General features: G+C 40.4%; 1 protein-coding gene across 1 annotated transcript in view; it reads left to right on the top strand.

The window, feature by feature from the left end:
- Window positions 1–18,321, top strand: part of EPB41L2 (erythrocyte membrane protein band 4.1 like 2) — a gene marked incomplete at its 5' end in the record, with an annotated part of 111,765 nt that overhangs the window by 76,602 nt on the left and 16,842 nt on the right. Inside the window, 7 exons of the mRNA XM_079716628.1 lie at window positions 329–430; window positions 4,230–4,397; window positions 6,369–6,422; window positions 6,636–7,208; window positions 9,092–9,214; window positions 10,997–11,095; window positions 12,824–12,904. Of these exons, the coding sequence (XP_079572754.1) occupies window positions 329–430; window positions 4,230–4,397; window positions 6,369–6,422; window positions 6,636–7,208; window positions 9,092–9,214; window positions 10,997–11,095; window positions 12,824–12,904 (1,200 nt within the window). The remainder of the gene's footprint in view (window positions 1–328; window positions 431–4,229; window positions 4,398–6,368; window positions 6,423–6,635; window positions 7,209–9,091; window positions 9,215–10,996; window positions 11,096–12,823; window positions 12,905–18,321) is intronic.

Genomic DNA, 18,321 nt, shown 5'->3' with positions numbered 1-18,321 from the left:
AGCAAAAGTAATTGCTAAAAACTGAAAAAGCTTTTGACAATATTAAGATTTAAAACACCATAGCAGGGTCTTCTGAAGTTGTATACAACTTTAATTCTTATTTTCAGCTTTTCTGAAGATATTAATGTCCATATTTCAGAATCAACTCTAGAGCATTGTGTTTTCTGGGGAAACAGTGTCTGATGACGTGCTGGGATTGTGTCCTCTCTTTATGTGCCGCTTCATCTGGTTTGTTCCGCTGACCCACACAGTCGTTTTATGTCTGTGTTGCTATAGATGTAATGTACTTGTCTTATTTGTTGATCATGTCTATTGTTTAAAACAATAGAGCAAAGGAGACCATCTTTTCAAGGATATTTTATCCATGACGGAGAAGCATCAGATGGCGGCCGCATGGACAGTTGAAGAGAAAGCCCAGGAGGCAGACAAGGTGTTCACCTTGCATCCTTGGATCTATTCTTGCTTTTTCCCCTTTTCCTTTATTTCTGTCCACAGCCATAAGATACTCCTTTTTCCTTGTGTATCAACCTAAATTTTTAAAAATAAACTTTTGAGTGCTTAAAAAGCAAAATAGAAACATAGAATCATTAGATGAGAAGCACCATATTGCAAAAGAACTTTATGAAAATCCACAATTTGAAGTGCAGACATCTCAACCGATTTAGGTGATAAATGACCCCTTGTTTTGATGGATGTGGCTGGCAGTTGGGAAACCATCATTTCACACGAAGATGCACTGTTTGTACAACGCACACTGTGGTGGTGTTAGAGTAACGAATTATGTGTGATTTAGGTTACTGTTTTACTAATTACATTTGGAAACCTTTTGAATTTTTATTTTTTAAGATTTTCAGTGGGCTAAAAGATTTTGGTGTATGCGAGCAGCCCCTCAGATCTCTCTGTGCTCCTGCGTATATGAAATACCTGGCATTACTAGGGAAGTTAGCTTTCCGTTGCTTTTACATTGTTATTCTTCTATTTCTAGTGATTTTGCTTAGCCAGCTGGTCAGCTTGTTGTTTGTTGGGACTAGAATGCTTAGAGTCTAGTGGAGGAGATAGCAGACATGCAAATTAGTAACTAGAAAATTTGGAGCGCTAAGAAGTGTTAAGGAGATGAAATACTTGTCGAGTTAGAAGGTGATTGGGAAGACTTGGGAAGAGATAGCATTTGAGTTGAGGCCTTAGTGATGAGAAGGAGGTGGACATGTGAAGTTTTTTCCATGTGTAAGGAAGAGCAAATGCAGCCCTAAGACAAATTAATTTAAAGGACTGAAAGACCAAATGACAAGGTCTGAGAAAAGTCAAAGAGGTCAGACTCCAGATCTTGGCAGGATCTTCAAGAACATATTAACAATTTGGAATTACATTATAGGAGTGATGGGAAACTATTGGAGAGCTTTAAGTTGAGAAGTGCTATAATCCCACGTGTATGACAAAGACCCCTCTGGTGCTGGTTGAGGAATGGATTATGGGGGGATGGGAATGAGAGCACAGATCGGAATAAGGAGAAAGTGTTTCCCTTCCACCAAGTCTGATTTTGTTAGTTGGTAGAGAGTATTACTCATCAGAACATACAGTGGAATGGTGGGGGAGGCAGATTAAGTGGAAGATGAAGCCTTGCGCTAAGAGAATCTGAGATCTGGTTGAGATGAAATATTTCTGGAACACTGCAAATGAGAAACATAACGTCATAAAGCTAAACCAAGTAACATCTTTATAATTTAAAGGTTAGCTTGAAATCCAAAGCCAGTCAGACTCTGCGTGTAAAATGATGACTTTAATATCATATGCTTTGAAATATTACATAGTTTTGAAAATCTATCCTTCTTAGAAGTGAGTCAGATGACATCATTTGATCAATTTAAAGTGATGTCCTTGCAGTAGGAAACTTTGGGATTTTGGTGAAGATGTTTAAAATGATCATTTTTTCTGGATGTCATCGTTTAGGGGAGTGTACAATATAAACCATGTACAGTGAAAACCATCCATTCGTTATTGTAGAAGTTACATTAAAATGATGTTATGTGAAATTTAAATCTGGAAGTTATCCACTGTTAAGCTCCTAAACGGTTTATCTACGCTTGAAGGTACTGCTTTTTTCTTATTCTTTTCCTCTCCAGCACATGCAGGAAAATACGTACTTACTTAACACACATATGGACTGTTGTAACTGCAATCATCCATTCACCTAACAAACATTTTTTGACCACTTACAGTGTATCTGCCCCACGCCAAATAACACATCATTGCTATTAGTTGAAAGTTAAGTCTACTGGAGTGTTTTGACTTCTAACAGAATATCTTTTAAATTTCTGTCTTTGTTTCATCTTCATTTTGCTCCTTAATTTTTCAGGGTGTCCTGATTATCTTTAAATTGCAGTCCTTAATAAAATGTAAAATAAAAAATTATGCATAAGAGTATAATTTGACCAAGTTTTCCAAATGTCTATAATATGTGTTTTATAGATTAAAAAAAGAACAGTAATAGTTTCTTGTTTAGAAATCAATACATCACACTTTCAAAATGGTTTCAGTACATTATGAATAATTTTGAGACTAGAGCAGAAAACTGGAAACCAAATCATTTAGTCTTTAATAGGCAAATAACTATTGTATATCAGCTTGTGTATTGTGAGAATTATGACACACTTGAACTTGTATAAAATATGAGTTTATATTTTATATAGAAACTCCTGAGTCTAGTGGAGATTACATACGTTGGACTTTTAAGGTAATTTTGGAGATATTTTATCGAATAGTTAGATGCATGGCACTTATTTAAACTCCCCAGTGATCTCTTACCGGTTAGGACACCATCTCCACCCACCCGACCCTAGGGATGATGTAATTATGGAGATTGTAATTAAGCTGAAATTGTCCAGAAGGTTTTTTTCTCTCCTGAGTATTGTGCTTACGCACCTCGCCCTCCTCATCTCATTGTACCTTCCCTTCACCCCAGTTAGTGCCGCCTCTCCCAAGGGGCATCCCAGAATGCCATTCATTTATTCATTCATTTATCTGTCTTTAAGATCTCTGAGCAGTGGGTTTTATTAGGAAGTATTCTTGAACACATCTGACGTGAGGGGGAGCTTCATGGTGACTCTTAACCATTGGCATTCTAGGTACCTGGGATAGTCCCCAGCTTTCCTGTTGTGCCCTCAGGCAGATTAAGGACTGTCATTTAAGGGCCAGAAATATGAAGATTAAATTCGCCTTAATAGCCTTTCAGGGATAGATGATTTTTACATTGCTCAGAGTTTCCCCCTCTGAGTTTGTCTTCCTGTTTAGAGTTTTTTATTTTCTTTACCTGTTTATTGTTGAAAAAAAAAAAAAGAGATAGATACTGTTTCTTCATTCCATGGCACATTTAGCATGTCTGAGGGAATTTCAGTGGGTTACTGTCAAAGCGCTTTCCGTACAGACAGAGTGGTATGGGGCAGGGGAGAGGTCATAGGAGCTGAAATGCTTAGTGAAGGCCATACACAAAACGTGGAATATTAAGTGGACCTCAGAGAGATGACAAAATTGGCAAGGTCCAGAGTGCCTGGGGAAGGGCATTGGAGGCAAGGGGTTAGGGACACCCAAGCTGTAACACAGAAATAAGTGTAGCAAGTGCAGGGGCCACCAAAGAGGCTGTTCTATGCAGAAAGGCCCGCGCCGAGAAGATCCCTGAAGAATATACAGAGTTAGGGGCTTCCCTGGTGGCGCAGTGGTTGAGAGTCCGCCTGCCGATGCAGGGGATGCGGGTTCGTGCCCCGGTCCGGGAAGGTCCCACATGCCGCGGAGCGGCTGGGCCCGTGAGCCATGGTTGCTGAGCCTGCGCGTCCGGAGCCTGTGCTCCGCAACGGGAGAGGCCACAACAGTGAGAGGCCCACGTACCACAAAAAAAAAAAAAAAAAAAAAAAAAAAAAAAAGAATATACAGAGCAGCGTTTGACGGATCAGTGGGTTGGTTATTCTCAGCTTGAGATAAAGTTTCAGTGAGAAACTAAAGAGTTTCAGCTTGTTTCTGTAGGTTAGAGCTATCAACGATCCTCAAGTAGGGTGGAAAGCTGTCATTCAGGCCAATGGCCACAGATGCCTGCTGCAGAATCTTTTAGAATCCTTGCCTTTCTTTCAATTTATGCTGCTCTGTGATTCTTTCTGGTGTAACCTTTCCTTTCAATAGGTCACTGCTGTCTGTTCTGACTTATTGTTAACTCTTTGCTCTTCCTTTTCTGACCTCTCTAGAGCCTAGAAGAGGAGATAACATCAATTTTATTTAGTGAAAAGGGCTTTTCTGATAGCATGAAAGCCTCCTTCACCTCAGCCACCGCTTGGACAGCAGAGGGCACTGTTGTGAACCCTAGTGCACCTTCTGAAAAGCTTTCTTCCTCGCCCTTCTCACAGTTGCCTGAGGTGCATTTTACTTTGTTTCCCCTGTTTTTAAAAGCCACGTATAAGAGTGATTTTTATTTTTTGAGTATTAAGGAACCCCGTCCTCCAGTGCTTTCACTGGTGCAATTAACTCTTCCTGGGAGAAACATTCAAGAAATAATGACAGAATTTGGTCTCGAGGAAAAGATACTGATTGGATGTTTCTCTTGCTTCCTTTCCGTCCACCCCAATCTGCCTAAATTCAGAGAATCATTTAAACCACTAAGGCCCAGAGTCTGAGTTGTTATGTGGAGGGAAACCTTCAACCAAGTAGAAGCTAAGTATTTTTTGCAGAAAAGTTTTCAAAGCCTAAATGTCTTTTAAACATCTTCTGATGGTTTATTATTTTAAAAATCCTTCTTATATGGAAAAATTCGAAGTGCTTGCCATATTCAATGAAATAATTCTTTTCATTTTTTGGAATGACCCCTAAGGGATTCCCTGAACTTGGGCAGAACCCATCTGGCCATTTGAGGTTAAGTCATAAAAATAATGATAATGAAATGTCTCCTTCAGAAATGTTCTGATCACTGGATATCTTTATTTATAAAGAAGGTTATAAGTAGGTATAGTTAAATGTTACCCATTTACCAAAATAGATTTAGAGATTTCCAGTTTAACATCTGAAACCTCTGGGCTTTCAATAAACTTGGAAGGATAGCTCTCTTGGTCTGTCAGTAACGTGATTTACATGGTATTAATTTTGAGCAATGAAAACGTGCCCTTACCATGCCTTTAAGAGTAACAGGGCAGATCCAAGACAGTGTGTGAGTATATGTTGACGGGTACCCTTTCAGGACCTTTTGCTCATGGTTGTCCATGTTGCTGTAGCATATAAACATGAGGTCCTGTTACCTGTTATAGGAAACAGCTCCGGTGCAGTTAGTGTCTTGGCAGCTTCACAGCAAGGTCTGTTTCTGCCCAGAGGGTTCAGGGGTGCAGTGCTCTTCATTCAGCATCGAGATACTTTCTTGAATAAGTGGGGCTACTATCTCTAGCTGAATTTTTAAAGTTAGAGCACAAGGCATTAGTGCTACCCGAATGTCAAAAAGTTGGCTAGGCTTTATGTAAAGTAGCCTTTTAAAAAAAAATAAGGAAAATTTTAATCTTTAAAAACAGACTCCTTTGTAAGAAAGTTTCTACCCTGATTATCAATACTATAGCATAGGAAGTTATTTACTAATGTATTTTGTCTTCAGGCATTTATTGAACATTTAGGTCCTGTACTTAACTGGAGTAAATCTACTCCCCCAAAGTAGATGCCTGCAGGGGCTAGCAATGTGCATCTCAAATGATAAACTGGGTCCATTTCAGTTTTCAAATGGAGGAGTTAAATTCTAAGAGAACGCACTTGGAGCCATAACTGACATCCACCCTAATGTTATAATATCCCTTTTGCTAATCTGTCGCACAGTTTGGGATGTTAATAACCGTTTCTGAAATGACAACCTTTTTTTGTTAATAACTGTCTGAGACAATTATAATTTTGCCAATTAAAGCTGATTTTTAAACAAGCCAGCAAAAAACAAAGGCATCATCTTATTAATACTATATTCATTTAGGAATTAGGGGTTCAGGCAGTATTTTTTTTTTTTTGTCTGATTAAAATCAAACTGTCGAATAGATTTTAAAAGTCTTAACATTTAAACTTTAAAATCATGAGTAAGCTCTGGTATAATTCCATTTTCCCCCCTACCTTTTCAACAAGAAGGAGCTTATAGGTATAATAAAACCATTCATCTCTTTGGGAGGACGCTAGCTGTTTTTGTGTTTTTGTTTCCTTCCCTAAGCTTCTTGCATTTGTCTGGATTGTCCTTCATGTGACCTCGGGCAAAGGTTTTTGTAGCTCTTGATTCTTGCTGTTGTGTCTTCGCGGTGTCGGATGTTTGTTTTGGTGGGTGTCGAGGTAAACCTTTATTGATTCTGTGTCCTCGGTTGCTTTTTGTTCCGCAGAAATGCGCTCCTGAGCCGGAAGGGCCTTGCGCCGGAGCCAGTGATGCTGTTAAGGTTCTCCCCTTTTCCATGTTAATACCATTGCCCGACGTGTCCGATCCCGCTCACGTTTTCACCCGCTTCCCTTTCAGTCCACCACCACCATCATCATCATCATCTTCGCTTTCCTCCATGACATGAACCCGCCATCGGTTAAGTTTGCTTGCCGTCGTTTTGATTTATTCATCTATTTTTGTTTCCCCCTCGTCCATTTTTGTTTCTGTGCAGAGTTCACTTGAGACTCTGAATATAGTGGAGGAGAAGAAGCAGGCAGAGGTTGGGAAAGACGAAAGAGTAACCCCGGCAGAGCTGAACGGTAAAGAGCCGTCCCCTGGGCATGGTCCTGGGGAGATGCGGAAGGCGGAGCCGGGGACGCAGAAAGACCCCACCCCCCTGTCTTCTGAGAGCAGCAGCGAGAGCGAGGAGGAGGAGGAGGCGGAGGACGTGGGGGAGTACCGGCCCCACCGCCGAGCGCCAGGGGGCTCCCTCAGGGAGGAGCAGGGAGAGTATGAAGAAGAGGTGGACGAGGCACCCGGCCCAGCAGCCAAGGTAGTAGAGAGGCAGGACCCGGTGCCGGCAGCCAGCGCGGTCCCGCAAGCAGGTGCCAGTGTCGGCACAGTAGAAACAGTGACCCAGGAAAAGGGAGGAGCGGGCCCCCACATCCCTGCCGAGAAGAGTGGAAACGAAGGCGCTGTTAAGCAAGACGTGAGCGAAGAAACGGAGGACGAGCAACAGAAAGTTAACGGAGACGTGGCTCCCGTTGACATTGATGTTTTGCCACAGATTATCTGTTGTTCAGAGGTAAATGGGAGACCCCAGCGGGAAGCTCAACGCTAGAGCTGTTTCTCAGGTGGAGCACACCTGCCTCTCTTCTTCTTCCTGTCCTCCCAGGTCTCCTTCAGCTTTTTCGACAGGATTCTGATTTTGATCTCTCACGGGAGGAAGGGGGAAGGCCCTGCTCTGTCGATTTCCTGCCCTCTCGGGTCACGGTTTCTGGCGTCTTTACCGCAACTGGATCACCCGATAAACTTTCCAACAGCAGCCGTGTCATTTTTTTTTCCCTTCTCATTTCACGTTGAAATTTTTCTTTGCATGGTTTTGGATGTTTTCGATGGTTTATCTTCAGTTGCACTGTCTCCTCATACTCAGTGCCTTTTTGTTCATTAGAAAATTGTGTGTGTATTGTTGAAAAACGGGCAGTGTGTGTGTGTTGCTGGTGTCACGACTGGGTTTGACTCTCTGGCTCATTCTCTCTTCAGTTTAAGATTTTCAGAATGGCAGCAGGCTCCGATTACCATGATGCTCTGCATTCAGCATCTAGCCCTGATGAAAACATTATTTCTTGAATACCCCTGGCATTTCAGGTTTTAGATTCCAGGGACTGTATGGTCTGGTCAGGAGACGTAGCTTTCCTTCTGGGCAGCGAGAAGCTAACAGGAGGATCCCCTTCTTTTCTCGTTTTGTCCTGTCATCAATTCTGGATTATTTGCAAGTTTGATTATGTGTTTTGTGAGTTGTCTCCATTGGGTATGGGTCTTTTCCTTTTTCTCTTCAAGAAAGAGAACTTTCCATACTCCTCTTAGATTAAGTCTTGGTCACTAGGTGCAGTGTCTCTGATTTGGGAGGTAAAGTTAGGCTGGGGGAGGATTTACTTCCATGTGAGTGTTCCTTGATTACAATTAAATGCCGACAGTAGAGGGATTATCCGTATTTGCTCTCTTTCACGGGGTAGAAAATCTTGAAGTGACTTTGTCTTGAAATAATTAACTGGATTTATGTTACTTTTAAACTTCCGATTTCACTTCAGAGAAGACGTTTTGAAAGTCTTTGAATGCTTTGAACTATTATTTTCTGCATTTAATATACAGGTTATTCCTCTTTAAATAATTACACTTGGGAATTTTCTCTCAAGGAAAGCACTGTAGTGTTTTGGTAGTAGTATAGTCTGATGGTGTATGAAAGATACATGCTCAGCAGACTGCAATGTTAACAGGCATCTCCTTGAATGTTTTAAATGGTTCAAAGCATTAATGCAACAATGGTGGAGTGACTCTACATATAGAACGTTTTAACTTATGTAATACAGAAGAAACACTGCAAGATTTAGACAGGTATAACTGAAAACAATCCTGCTTGAAGATATTCTTTCTGAAAATGGGATCTCCTTGTCAGTAGAGCAGAAAAGGCTTTTTGGGAAAAGAGCAAATCTTAGCCTACTGACCAAGTGTGCCAATTAAAGACACACACGCAAACATTACAGCCTTCACACAAACTATATGCTTCTTTAAACTGTAATAAAAATTGAGGCAGGTCACTTCTCATCGTTCATTCTGTTTTGTTTTATTTTCAATTTTATCATTACTTGCTTAAAGCTAAAGTTTCCATATCACTGTACGCCAGGCTTGACACGTAAGTAATTTGGGACCATCATAATTTGAAGCCCACCACGATTTAGGGAGCCATTATGCTAGCTTATTCTTCATATATATCTATACACATATATATGATATTTGAAGGAAAGTGTTTTTCTTTTGTCTTTTGTTTTAGATGATTTCCTTTTACTCTTTTCTTTTGTTCATGAGTGTGTGTTTGGATATATTTCTTACAGTTATTTTTGAAGGCTCCATTAAGCACTTTTACTTTATTACCTCTAGAATTTATGTTTCCCTTCCTTTTCACTTCAGCCACCAGTGGTAAAAACAGAGATGGTAACAATTTCTGATGCCTCACAAAGGACAGAAATCTCCACCAAGGAAGTCCCTATTGTCCAAACTGAGACCAAAACCATCACATATGAGTCTCCACAGGTACAAAGTCTCTAGACTTGGACTGTTTGAGTTCTGTTTTACTTAGTCTTTCTGTTTTCATTCTGTCTTCTCCTAGTTTATGTTTCTGACTTTGACGTAGCTTTTTATATCTTCATTTTATAACTGTACTTCAGCAACGTAACTTGCTACAGTCAAATTGGTGACCCAGTGATTATGGGGGGAAGCATACATGTGATTTTTTTAGGACAGGCAGTACCAATGGTGTTCTTATTATTCTTATAAGCCATTTCTGGCTTGATGTATCCAGGAGTGTTTATGTACACTTGGGAAACAGATCATCTTACAAAGTTTGTTGGATCTGATTTAATTTGTGGATTCATAGGATTTAGTTTAGGCTTTTATCCCCTCCTCCAACTCCACGAAGACAGAGCCATTCAACTCACTCTTATTTACAAGTACACACATATGCACACACACCTGTGCTTCTCCTCATGTGGGATTATTTTCTGAAAACATATATTGCCATTCTTATGTAAATGTGATACTGTGCATCTAAATAATTATCAGATTCGTGTGTTTGATTTTAGGTATTCACACATTGATTCTGTAGAGGTTTGAAATAAGATATTTAACCTTAAGGGTAACAAAAAAGGGGAAAGTAGTCATCATTTCAAAATGGAACCATTTAGAAACTGGGACAACTCTTTTCTCAACTGAGAAATTTAGTGTTCTAGTAGGATTGTACCACGGTGCAGGATGGCAGATTATTGTCCTCTCGAAATATTTTTTAAAGGTGTAATGCGTTTATGTGTGAAACATGCCTTAAAATCATTTTAGATACGCTCTCTGTAAATGTGCGTAGATCCCACATAAGCACAAATAGGTTTCTTATGAACGGGCGTGGTAGGAGAGTGTGTACTCATGTGTTTCTGTTGTGGTAAGTGCCCTTGTAAAGAAGTAGAGGTGCGTGACCCAAGTTCGAGAGATCTCCTCCTAACTTACAGTAAGAAAGACTCTGCACTTCCCAGTTATTTCCTGTCAGTGTCAGGAAACTGGAGATAAATGTGTTTGGTGATCTTAGCATAAACTCTTAGCCTATTAATGTGCTTCATTATTTCCCTTGGTAAACTCTAGAACTTTCTAGTATCAAAGCAAAGAAGTTAAACCCTATATAGACATAGTATAAGATTTATATATAAGCTATATACACACTTATATATAGAGAGTGCATGCGCATGTGCACACACGTGTGCATACGTATTGAAATACATGTAGCCGTGTATACGCACAAACTATTACAGGAACAATGTCATTAAAAAAAAATCTAGAGATAAGCAATTAACCAAATTGCTTAAGCTTAGTCTATCCTAGTCAGGTTCTGTTGCTTAGTAATCTGAGAAAACGTTTATTTTTACCCACCTGTGCTTAAAAAAACAACAAACTCAGCACCTCTGGTCACTGTGGAAACTTCTCTGCTTGGTTCTCTGCTTTCTTCTTCTAGCTTCTGTAAATGGCCCTCAGTCAGATTTTCTCATGACTCCCCTGTAGATCTCAGTCCCACCTTCTACTTCCATTCTTTGTTTTTTCTCTCTCCGCCCAGCGTTGGCTTCTCCACGTGCATTTAGCCCTTGACTTTACTCTGTTTATAAATGCCAGCCAATCTCTGTAAATCACCACTACAGACATGCAGAGGATAGGCAGCTAGCATCTTCTGTCGACTCCTTAGGTCTTAAAAGCTGCATGTTCGACGGGGAGGGGTCTTCTCTGACAACGTAACGGAAGTTAAGCCTTACTTTGTATTTTCCCCCCAACTCTTCAAAGATTGATGGCGGGGCTGGTGCTGACTCGGGCACGTTACTGACTGCACAGACCGTCACATCTGAGTCCGTGTCGACGACGACAACCACACACATCACCAAGGTAAAGCAATCCAGGGGAATGTACACTGCCAACAAAATCTTTTCTGAATGGTTTCTTTGTTCCTATTCACACTTCCAATTATTATGCACAGTGCCAGTGGAATAAAAATGCCTAAATTTAAAGTATGCAAGAAACTGGGCTCCACTGACATTTGCATTTAAACCAAATTCAAATTGCAAATTTGTAAAGTACAAGGGGGCAAAAATATGTTCTAAATAGCTATACTTAAGGCAGCTGTAGGAGCAGAGGGAACCTAATAAAATTGGAAGCCTAGCTTTGGTAAGTACAAGTCAGCTCTCCTGACTGAAGCAAGGAGGTGAAGACTGCCATTGAAAATTTTCACCGAGTTGTTCAAATCATGTAAATTTCCCCCATTGATTTAAGATACTAGTATGTCGATTTGGAGCATTTCTCCAGATCACTCTCTAAATGTTTAACACCTGATGACCAGTGATCCTCAAAGTGTCGTCTCTGCACTGTCAGCAGCAGTCTCACCCAGGGACTTGTTAGCAGTGTGAATACTGTGACCCCACTCTGGATCTTCTGAAGCCCCAGGAGTGTTTAGGAAGCCCTCCACGTGATTCCAGTGCGTGCCGTGGTCATCACCTTTCTAACCCAGCATTATTTTCCAGTCGTTCCTTTTGCTTCTGCTTCTCACGTTTGATTAGTGCTTGAAGGTCTCAAATGTATCCCTTGTGCCCTCCTCACGCCACATTTCAACAACAACAAAAACTTTGTGAATTGAAAAATGTCCCAAAAGTGCAAGATGGTATTGGTGTTCATTTTAAAGCATATCCAGTTATTAAGACCTAATGATCTTAGCAATCAGCCCTGTTTCTTACAGTTAAGTGCAATACCTGTGACCGTGTGTAAATTTATCAGTGTTGTAGAGGTTGAGTGTGCACTTTCTCAGGACTGGGTGGTATTTGCTCATTGTTTAGAGTGTCACAGACATATGATCTCTCAGCTTCTATCATGCTCCAGGCTCTGTCACCTCGCTCCAAGCCAGTAACTCTGTAACTCTGTGGGCAGTTCACCCAGGAGCTCCTACCCCTGGGTCTCCTCACAGCCTTTGTTCAGCCACATTCCATGTCCATGTCACAGCCACGTGCAGAATCAAATCAAACATTGGATGAAAATCTTTATATCTCCCTCACACATCTTACCTATCTTAAACCAAGTCCAAGTCTTCTTTATTATTATTATTATTATTATTGCACTAAACCAAATGAATAAAATCACCAAATGAATCTGTATGATGCCAGTCAAGCAATTTCCGAAACCTAAACTAGATGCCTAAATTATTAGCATTCCTTATAAACTCTACATAAAACAAACAACTATTTCTCCTTTGCTTGCTTCTTTTCAAAAATTGGCCAATTGGAAGTGAAGAAACTCAGGAAACTGTAATGGAATGTTCCAGTGGAACTGTTTGGATTAAATGGCATCTCTTGCATCTTAATCTCACCTGAATCTTGATAAGATAGTTTTTAAGGTTGCTTTCAGTTTAGGGGTCTTACAGATGATGCTACATTTTGAACGATCGGATTCTCTATGGAGCTTAAAAATAAAGAAATTTCTAGAACATCAGTCTTCCCCACCCAGTGTGAATTGCTTAACGATGATTGGAAGGTCTAGGTGTGCGCCATCTCTGTTTTCTCTAATTATGTGTAAGCATGTTTTAGTGATTGCTAATCCTCCCTCCCTTCTGTTTCTTTATGCCTTTAGACTGTAAAAGGTGGAATATCTGAAACAAGAATTGAAAAGCGCATCGTGATCACGGGAGATGCAGATATTGATCACGACCAGGTAAAGACTTGAGCTTCTGGTTCTGAAACTGGCCACGTTTATTTTCTAAGTTTCTGTCATCATGTCACGTCCCTGTGTCAAACCACTTCTCTCAGTATCTCCTTCCTAGATGAATGCACCTCCTAAGCTTGGCATAAAGACCCTTCACAGCCTAGACACAACCTGTCCTTTCAGCCTTCCTAGCACTGAATTAGCACAAAATGTGGGTTGTTTTTCATTTCACACTAGCTTTACATGCACCTTTGGCTCACAATAATCAAGAGGATTTTTGGCAACCATCAGGCATTCACGTGGGCCTGGTTTAAAGGCAAGTCATCAGTTATTGAAAAATAAATGGCAGTTAAACGACACTGGCTTCCAAAAAAATAAGGAAGCCGCTAAGTTTGACTTATGCCTGCTTTCAGGAACTTATCAAGTATTTTTTTATAGCATTAGAAAAGTTGGGCTATTTACCTCTAGATGTTTTCTCCTAGTTATTACTATTATTGAAGGGTAGGAAGAGGTAATATAAGGTCTCTTACAAAGTGAAAATTTATATGTATTCAGAAAAGATTTTTTAAAGAATTGTACTTCCATTCTACTGTTAAGCTGAACAGGTGACGAATGGAACTGCCGGAGACTTGGAGAGTAGCTTTAATTTTAGACTGCAGTCCCAAGTGATGATGAGAATTTTTTGCTTTGTTATTTTCTTTTTTTCTTTTCTTTTTTTTTTTTTTTATTAGTTTCTGCTTTATAACAAAGTGAATCAGTCATACATATACATCTGTTCCCACATCCCTTCCCTCATGCATCTCCCTCCCTCCCACCCTCCCCATCCCACCCCTCCAGGCGCTTTGTTATTTTCTTAGTGATTTTAACTCAACTTTAAAGGAGACCAAGCTCTTTTCCTTTTACAATAATTTGAAGAAATGGAAATGTTCAGTTGACCAAATGTTCAGTTGTCCTCAGCTGGGGAGTAGGAACAAATGATAGTCACCCAGCTTTGAACACAGAAATTTTAGAGAACAAAATTTCTCGTTTAAGAAAGGCTTGCTATAAGAAAGGCCAAACAGGAATAGATTTTCTTCTATGCCTAAAAAGAAAATTACTGTTTTTTAAAAACTCCTGTATACATAATTTTACTTACATATTTCATAATGTATTTTTAAAAATTCCTTAAGAGTTAATATAGGTTAAAAGGTTGCCTTGACTCTGAATTTTGACTTAGTAATAGAGCTTCCTAGTAGATGACTATACGTGTGTCTGTTCACCACTAGAAAATGAATTACCTGTGTGGGAACCAAGCGTCTGGTTTCCCATATAGAGGATTTATTCTACTTCTCTTCACTGGGACAGTTTTGAGTTGCTCTGACCTTAAGTTGGAGCAAACTGTATTCTTACTCTTTTTCCCTCGGGGACTCTCACTCAGCATTTATTGAATTTCTACAGTGCGCTGGGCAGGAACCCACATTCTTTGGCCTGAGGGAAGGTGAAAATCGGGGTCCTCTCCCAGCCTTTGTTTCGTCTGCCCTCTGTCTCCACCAAACAAGGCCCTTTCAGGGTTTCAAATGCCACTTTTTCCCTTGAGGGGTTACTTGCAGGTTTTATTTTATGTGTATTCTTTTGTCCCGTTTTTCCTGAAATCTAGATAGTAATGCTTCTGAACGGCAAATATTAAAAACACAGTCTGAAGCGTAAGTTCCAAAATAACACAAAATAACAAAATTCCTAACTCTTCCATTAGAAGAAAATCATGACGCTGCAGCTTTAGCTGTTGCCGTGAGGACGCACACCTTCAGCCCATTTTAAAACTGAAGTGGGGCGAGGGGGCAAGGGGAGGGATACATGGGGAGTTTGGGATTAACAAGTGCGCACACCACTATGCGTAAAATAGACGAACAACACGGACCTACTGTATAGCGCAGGGGACTGTAGTCAATATCGTGTAATAACCTATAAGGGTAAAGTAATTGGGAGTTTGGGATTAACAAGTGCGCACACCACCATGTGTAACATAGACGAACAACACGGACCTACTGCATAGCACAGGGGACTATAGTCAATATCGTGTAATAACCTATAAGGGTAAAGTAATTGGGAGTTTGGGATTAACAAGTGCGCACACCACCATGTGTAAAATAGACGAACAACACGGACCTACTGTATAGCGCAGGGGACTATAGTCAATATCGTGTAATAACCTATAAGGGTAAAGTAATTGGGAGTTTGGGATTAACAAGTGCGCACACCGCTATGTGTAACATAGACGAACAACACGGACCTACTGCATAGCGCAGGGGACTATAGTCAATATCTTGTAATAACCTATAAGGGTAAAGTAATTGGGAGTTTGGGATTAACAAGTGCGCACACCGCTATGTGTAAAATAGATGAACAACACGGACCTACTGTATAGCGCAGGGGACTATAGTCAATATCTTGTAATAACCTATAAGGGTAAAGTAATTGGGAGTTTGGGATTAACAAGTGCGCACACCGCTATGTGTAAAATAGACGAACAACACGGACCTACTGTATAGCGCAGGGGACTGTAGTCAGTATCGTGTAATAACCTATAAGGGTAAAGTAATTGGGAGTTTGGGATTAACAAGTGCGCACACCGCTATGTGTAAAATAGATGAACAACACGGACCTACTGTATAGCGCAGGGGACTGTAGTCAATATCTTGTAATAACCTATAAGGGTAAAGTAATTGGGAGTTTGGGATTAACAAGTGCGCACACCACTATGTATAAAATAGATGAACAACAGGGACCTACTGTATAGCGCAGGGGACTATAGTCAATATCTTGTAATAACCTATAAGGGTAAAGAATCTGAAAAAGAATAGATACATGTATTTGTATAACTGAATCACTTTGCTGTACACCTGAAACTAACACAACATAGTAAATCAACTACGATTAAAAAAAAAAACCAAAAAACCCCAAAACTGAGGTCAGATATCCAAATGAAGAGAATAGATATTTACCTTTTTCATGTTTATTTATAAGATGTCATAAACTTTTTTGAGTACATGTAATTGTGGCTTCTGGTATGCTTGTCACCAGAAGCTCCTGATGAGTTTGCTTTCCCCTTAAAGCCTGTAAATGAGATGATGGAACTATTTAAAAGTAAAGAGGGAAATTAGTTCCCTGCCTAAAACTGATGTTGATCATGCAGTGACGTTAATGTCATTGACACCTTTTCAGTTCCCTGCCTACATTAAAAGAATTTTAATAGTGGAAGGAAACCCTTCATCTGAGCAGGATAGGAAGAGAAGGAATCTCTTTTGTGCTGGCAAATGAAAGAGGCGTGCTCCTGTAGAAACTCGCTTTGCAGGTTCTACACCCAGTGCTAGTTGTGGCTCTCATCTCCGTACCCGGGAGGCATAAACAACACGGCAAAGTGTATTTCTTTCTAATAAAATAACTTCTCAGCTTGGCAGTGCGATGTGATAGTTTTCTCACAGTCTTTACTGTTGCTGAAGTAAATTAACATTTTCCAGTATTTAATTACGTGTACTGATATTATGGAAGGAAAGGAACTGAGGGCAAACGTACTTCAAGTATGTTTGAAGATGATAATAGCAGTTTTCCATTTTCCCTACTTTTCTGCTAATTAAAGCATGTGTCACGCCGGCTACCTTCCCTTGGGTATCATGTATTTTCCTCTTTGACAAATACAGGGTTTAATGTAGACAGGTCTTTGTAATGAACATAAATTCAAAGTAGCTGAGAAGTTGTTCTGTAGCCACGTTGGCTCCCATCAGAGCTGTCCTTTCTCAAATTGGATTCCAGAAACCAGCAGGGAGTAGACAGTGTTGATTGTTCCAATCTCCCTCTTGCCTCTGAACACAGACTTAGAGCCTCCCTGGTGTACTTGGTCTCCTTCCCCCCTCACATGGCAGTTAGTACACGGCAGCACTTGCTGTCCTGCTCTGAGATGAGGTCCCCACTCTGCTCCTGCCCACTGGGCTGCCTGCTCTCCCCACGTGGCAAGCAGTTGTGCTGATGCTTAAATGGAAGCCTGGTCCCCTGTCTAATCCTTTCTTGTCCCAGCACAGGTAGGTTGCCAGAGTTTGTTCCCCAGTGGAAATTTAAGCACCCTCAAGTGTCTTCCAGGCTTCTGAGTGAAAAGTTTTTGGCGTAAAAATAATTTTGGGGTATAGTTTTATCTTTCTTTGTGGAATGCGGCTCAGGGTTTTGCTCAGTAACCTTCCAGCTAACAGAAATGATATTGCAGACAAGAAATGCAGTTGTCCCCAAAGGCAGGTGACAAAGCAGCAGGAAAATTGTGCTTCTTTTTTCAAATATATGTTTTCCTTATGAGATACAGCAGTCTCTCTCCTAGTAGGATTTCTCTTTTGTTTTCAAGTTCTTTCCTAGATTTTGAGTGTCGTTCTGTGCGGTTTTCTTTTACTTTTTCCCCGGGACCTCTTTAAACATCTTCCCCTCTGAAGAACAGGATCTTTCCGCTTTGCCATAATCCTCGTATACAGTTTACTTTCTGATCAAACTCAGAGAAATCTTGTCTGCTTTCTCACAGCCTCATCCAGGGAAGAGCCCATGAATCAGTGGAGGGGCAGCCCTCTCCTGCCCTGTAGCCCCCTGGCAGGATGGTCCTGAGGAAGACCCATTAACCTTTTTGCCTTCACTGTTTCCACCTGTAAAATAGGGAGCTGTATTTTATTATCTAAAGATTAGTCTCTCTCTTTTCTTTAGCTTTACTGATTGTTTGTCGTCATTGTTGCTTGTGGTTTTAATTGTTCTGTGTCCTAGAAGCTAATAGATATTTTTCCCGCAACATTCCTCAAGCAATTACTGAGAGCCTAATAGGGCAAAGATGAGCAGAGCCTGGTCCTGCACCGTGAGGTTTTTTTTTTTTTTTAATTTATTTTAATTTTATTTTTTTAACATCTTTATTGGAGTATAATTGCTTTACAGTGGTGTGTTAGTTTCTGCTTTATAACAAAGTGAATCAGCTATACATATACATATGTTCCCATATCTCTTCCCTCTTGCATCTCCCTCCCACCCTCCCTATTCCACCCCTCTAGGTGGTCACAAAGCACCGAGCTGATCTCCCTGTGCTATGTGGGAGCTTCCCACTAGCTATCGATTTTACATTTGGTAATGTATATATGTCCATGCCACTCTCTCACTTTGTCCCAGCTTACCCTTCCCCCTCCCTGTGTCCTCAGGTCCATTCTCTAATAGGTCTGCATCTTTATTCCTGTCCTGCCGCTAGGTTCTTCATGACCATTTTTTTTCTTTCCTTTTTAGATTCCATCTATATATGTGTTAGCATATGGTATTTGTTTTTCTCTTTCTGACTTACTTCACTCTGTATGACAGACTCTAGGTCCATCCACCTCACTACAAATAACTCAATTTCATTTCTTTTCATGGCTGAGTAATATTCCATTGTATATATG

The sequence above is a fragment of the Hyperoodon ampullatus genome (genome assembly GCF_949752795.1).
Source record: "Hyperoodon ampullatus genome assembly, chromosome: 12".
NCBI classification, from domain to species: domain Eukaryota; kingdom Metazoa; phylum Chordata; class Mammalia; order Artiodactyla; family Ziphiidae; genus Hyperoodon; species Hyperoodon ampullatus.
Note: the sequence above shows the minus strand (reverse complement) of the source record. Positions and strands in the feature narration are given on the sequence as shown.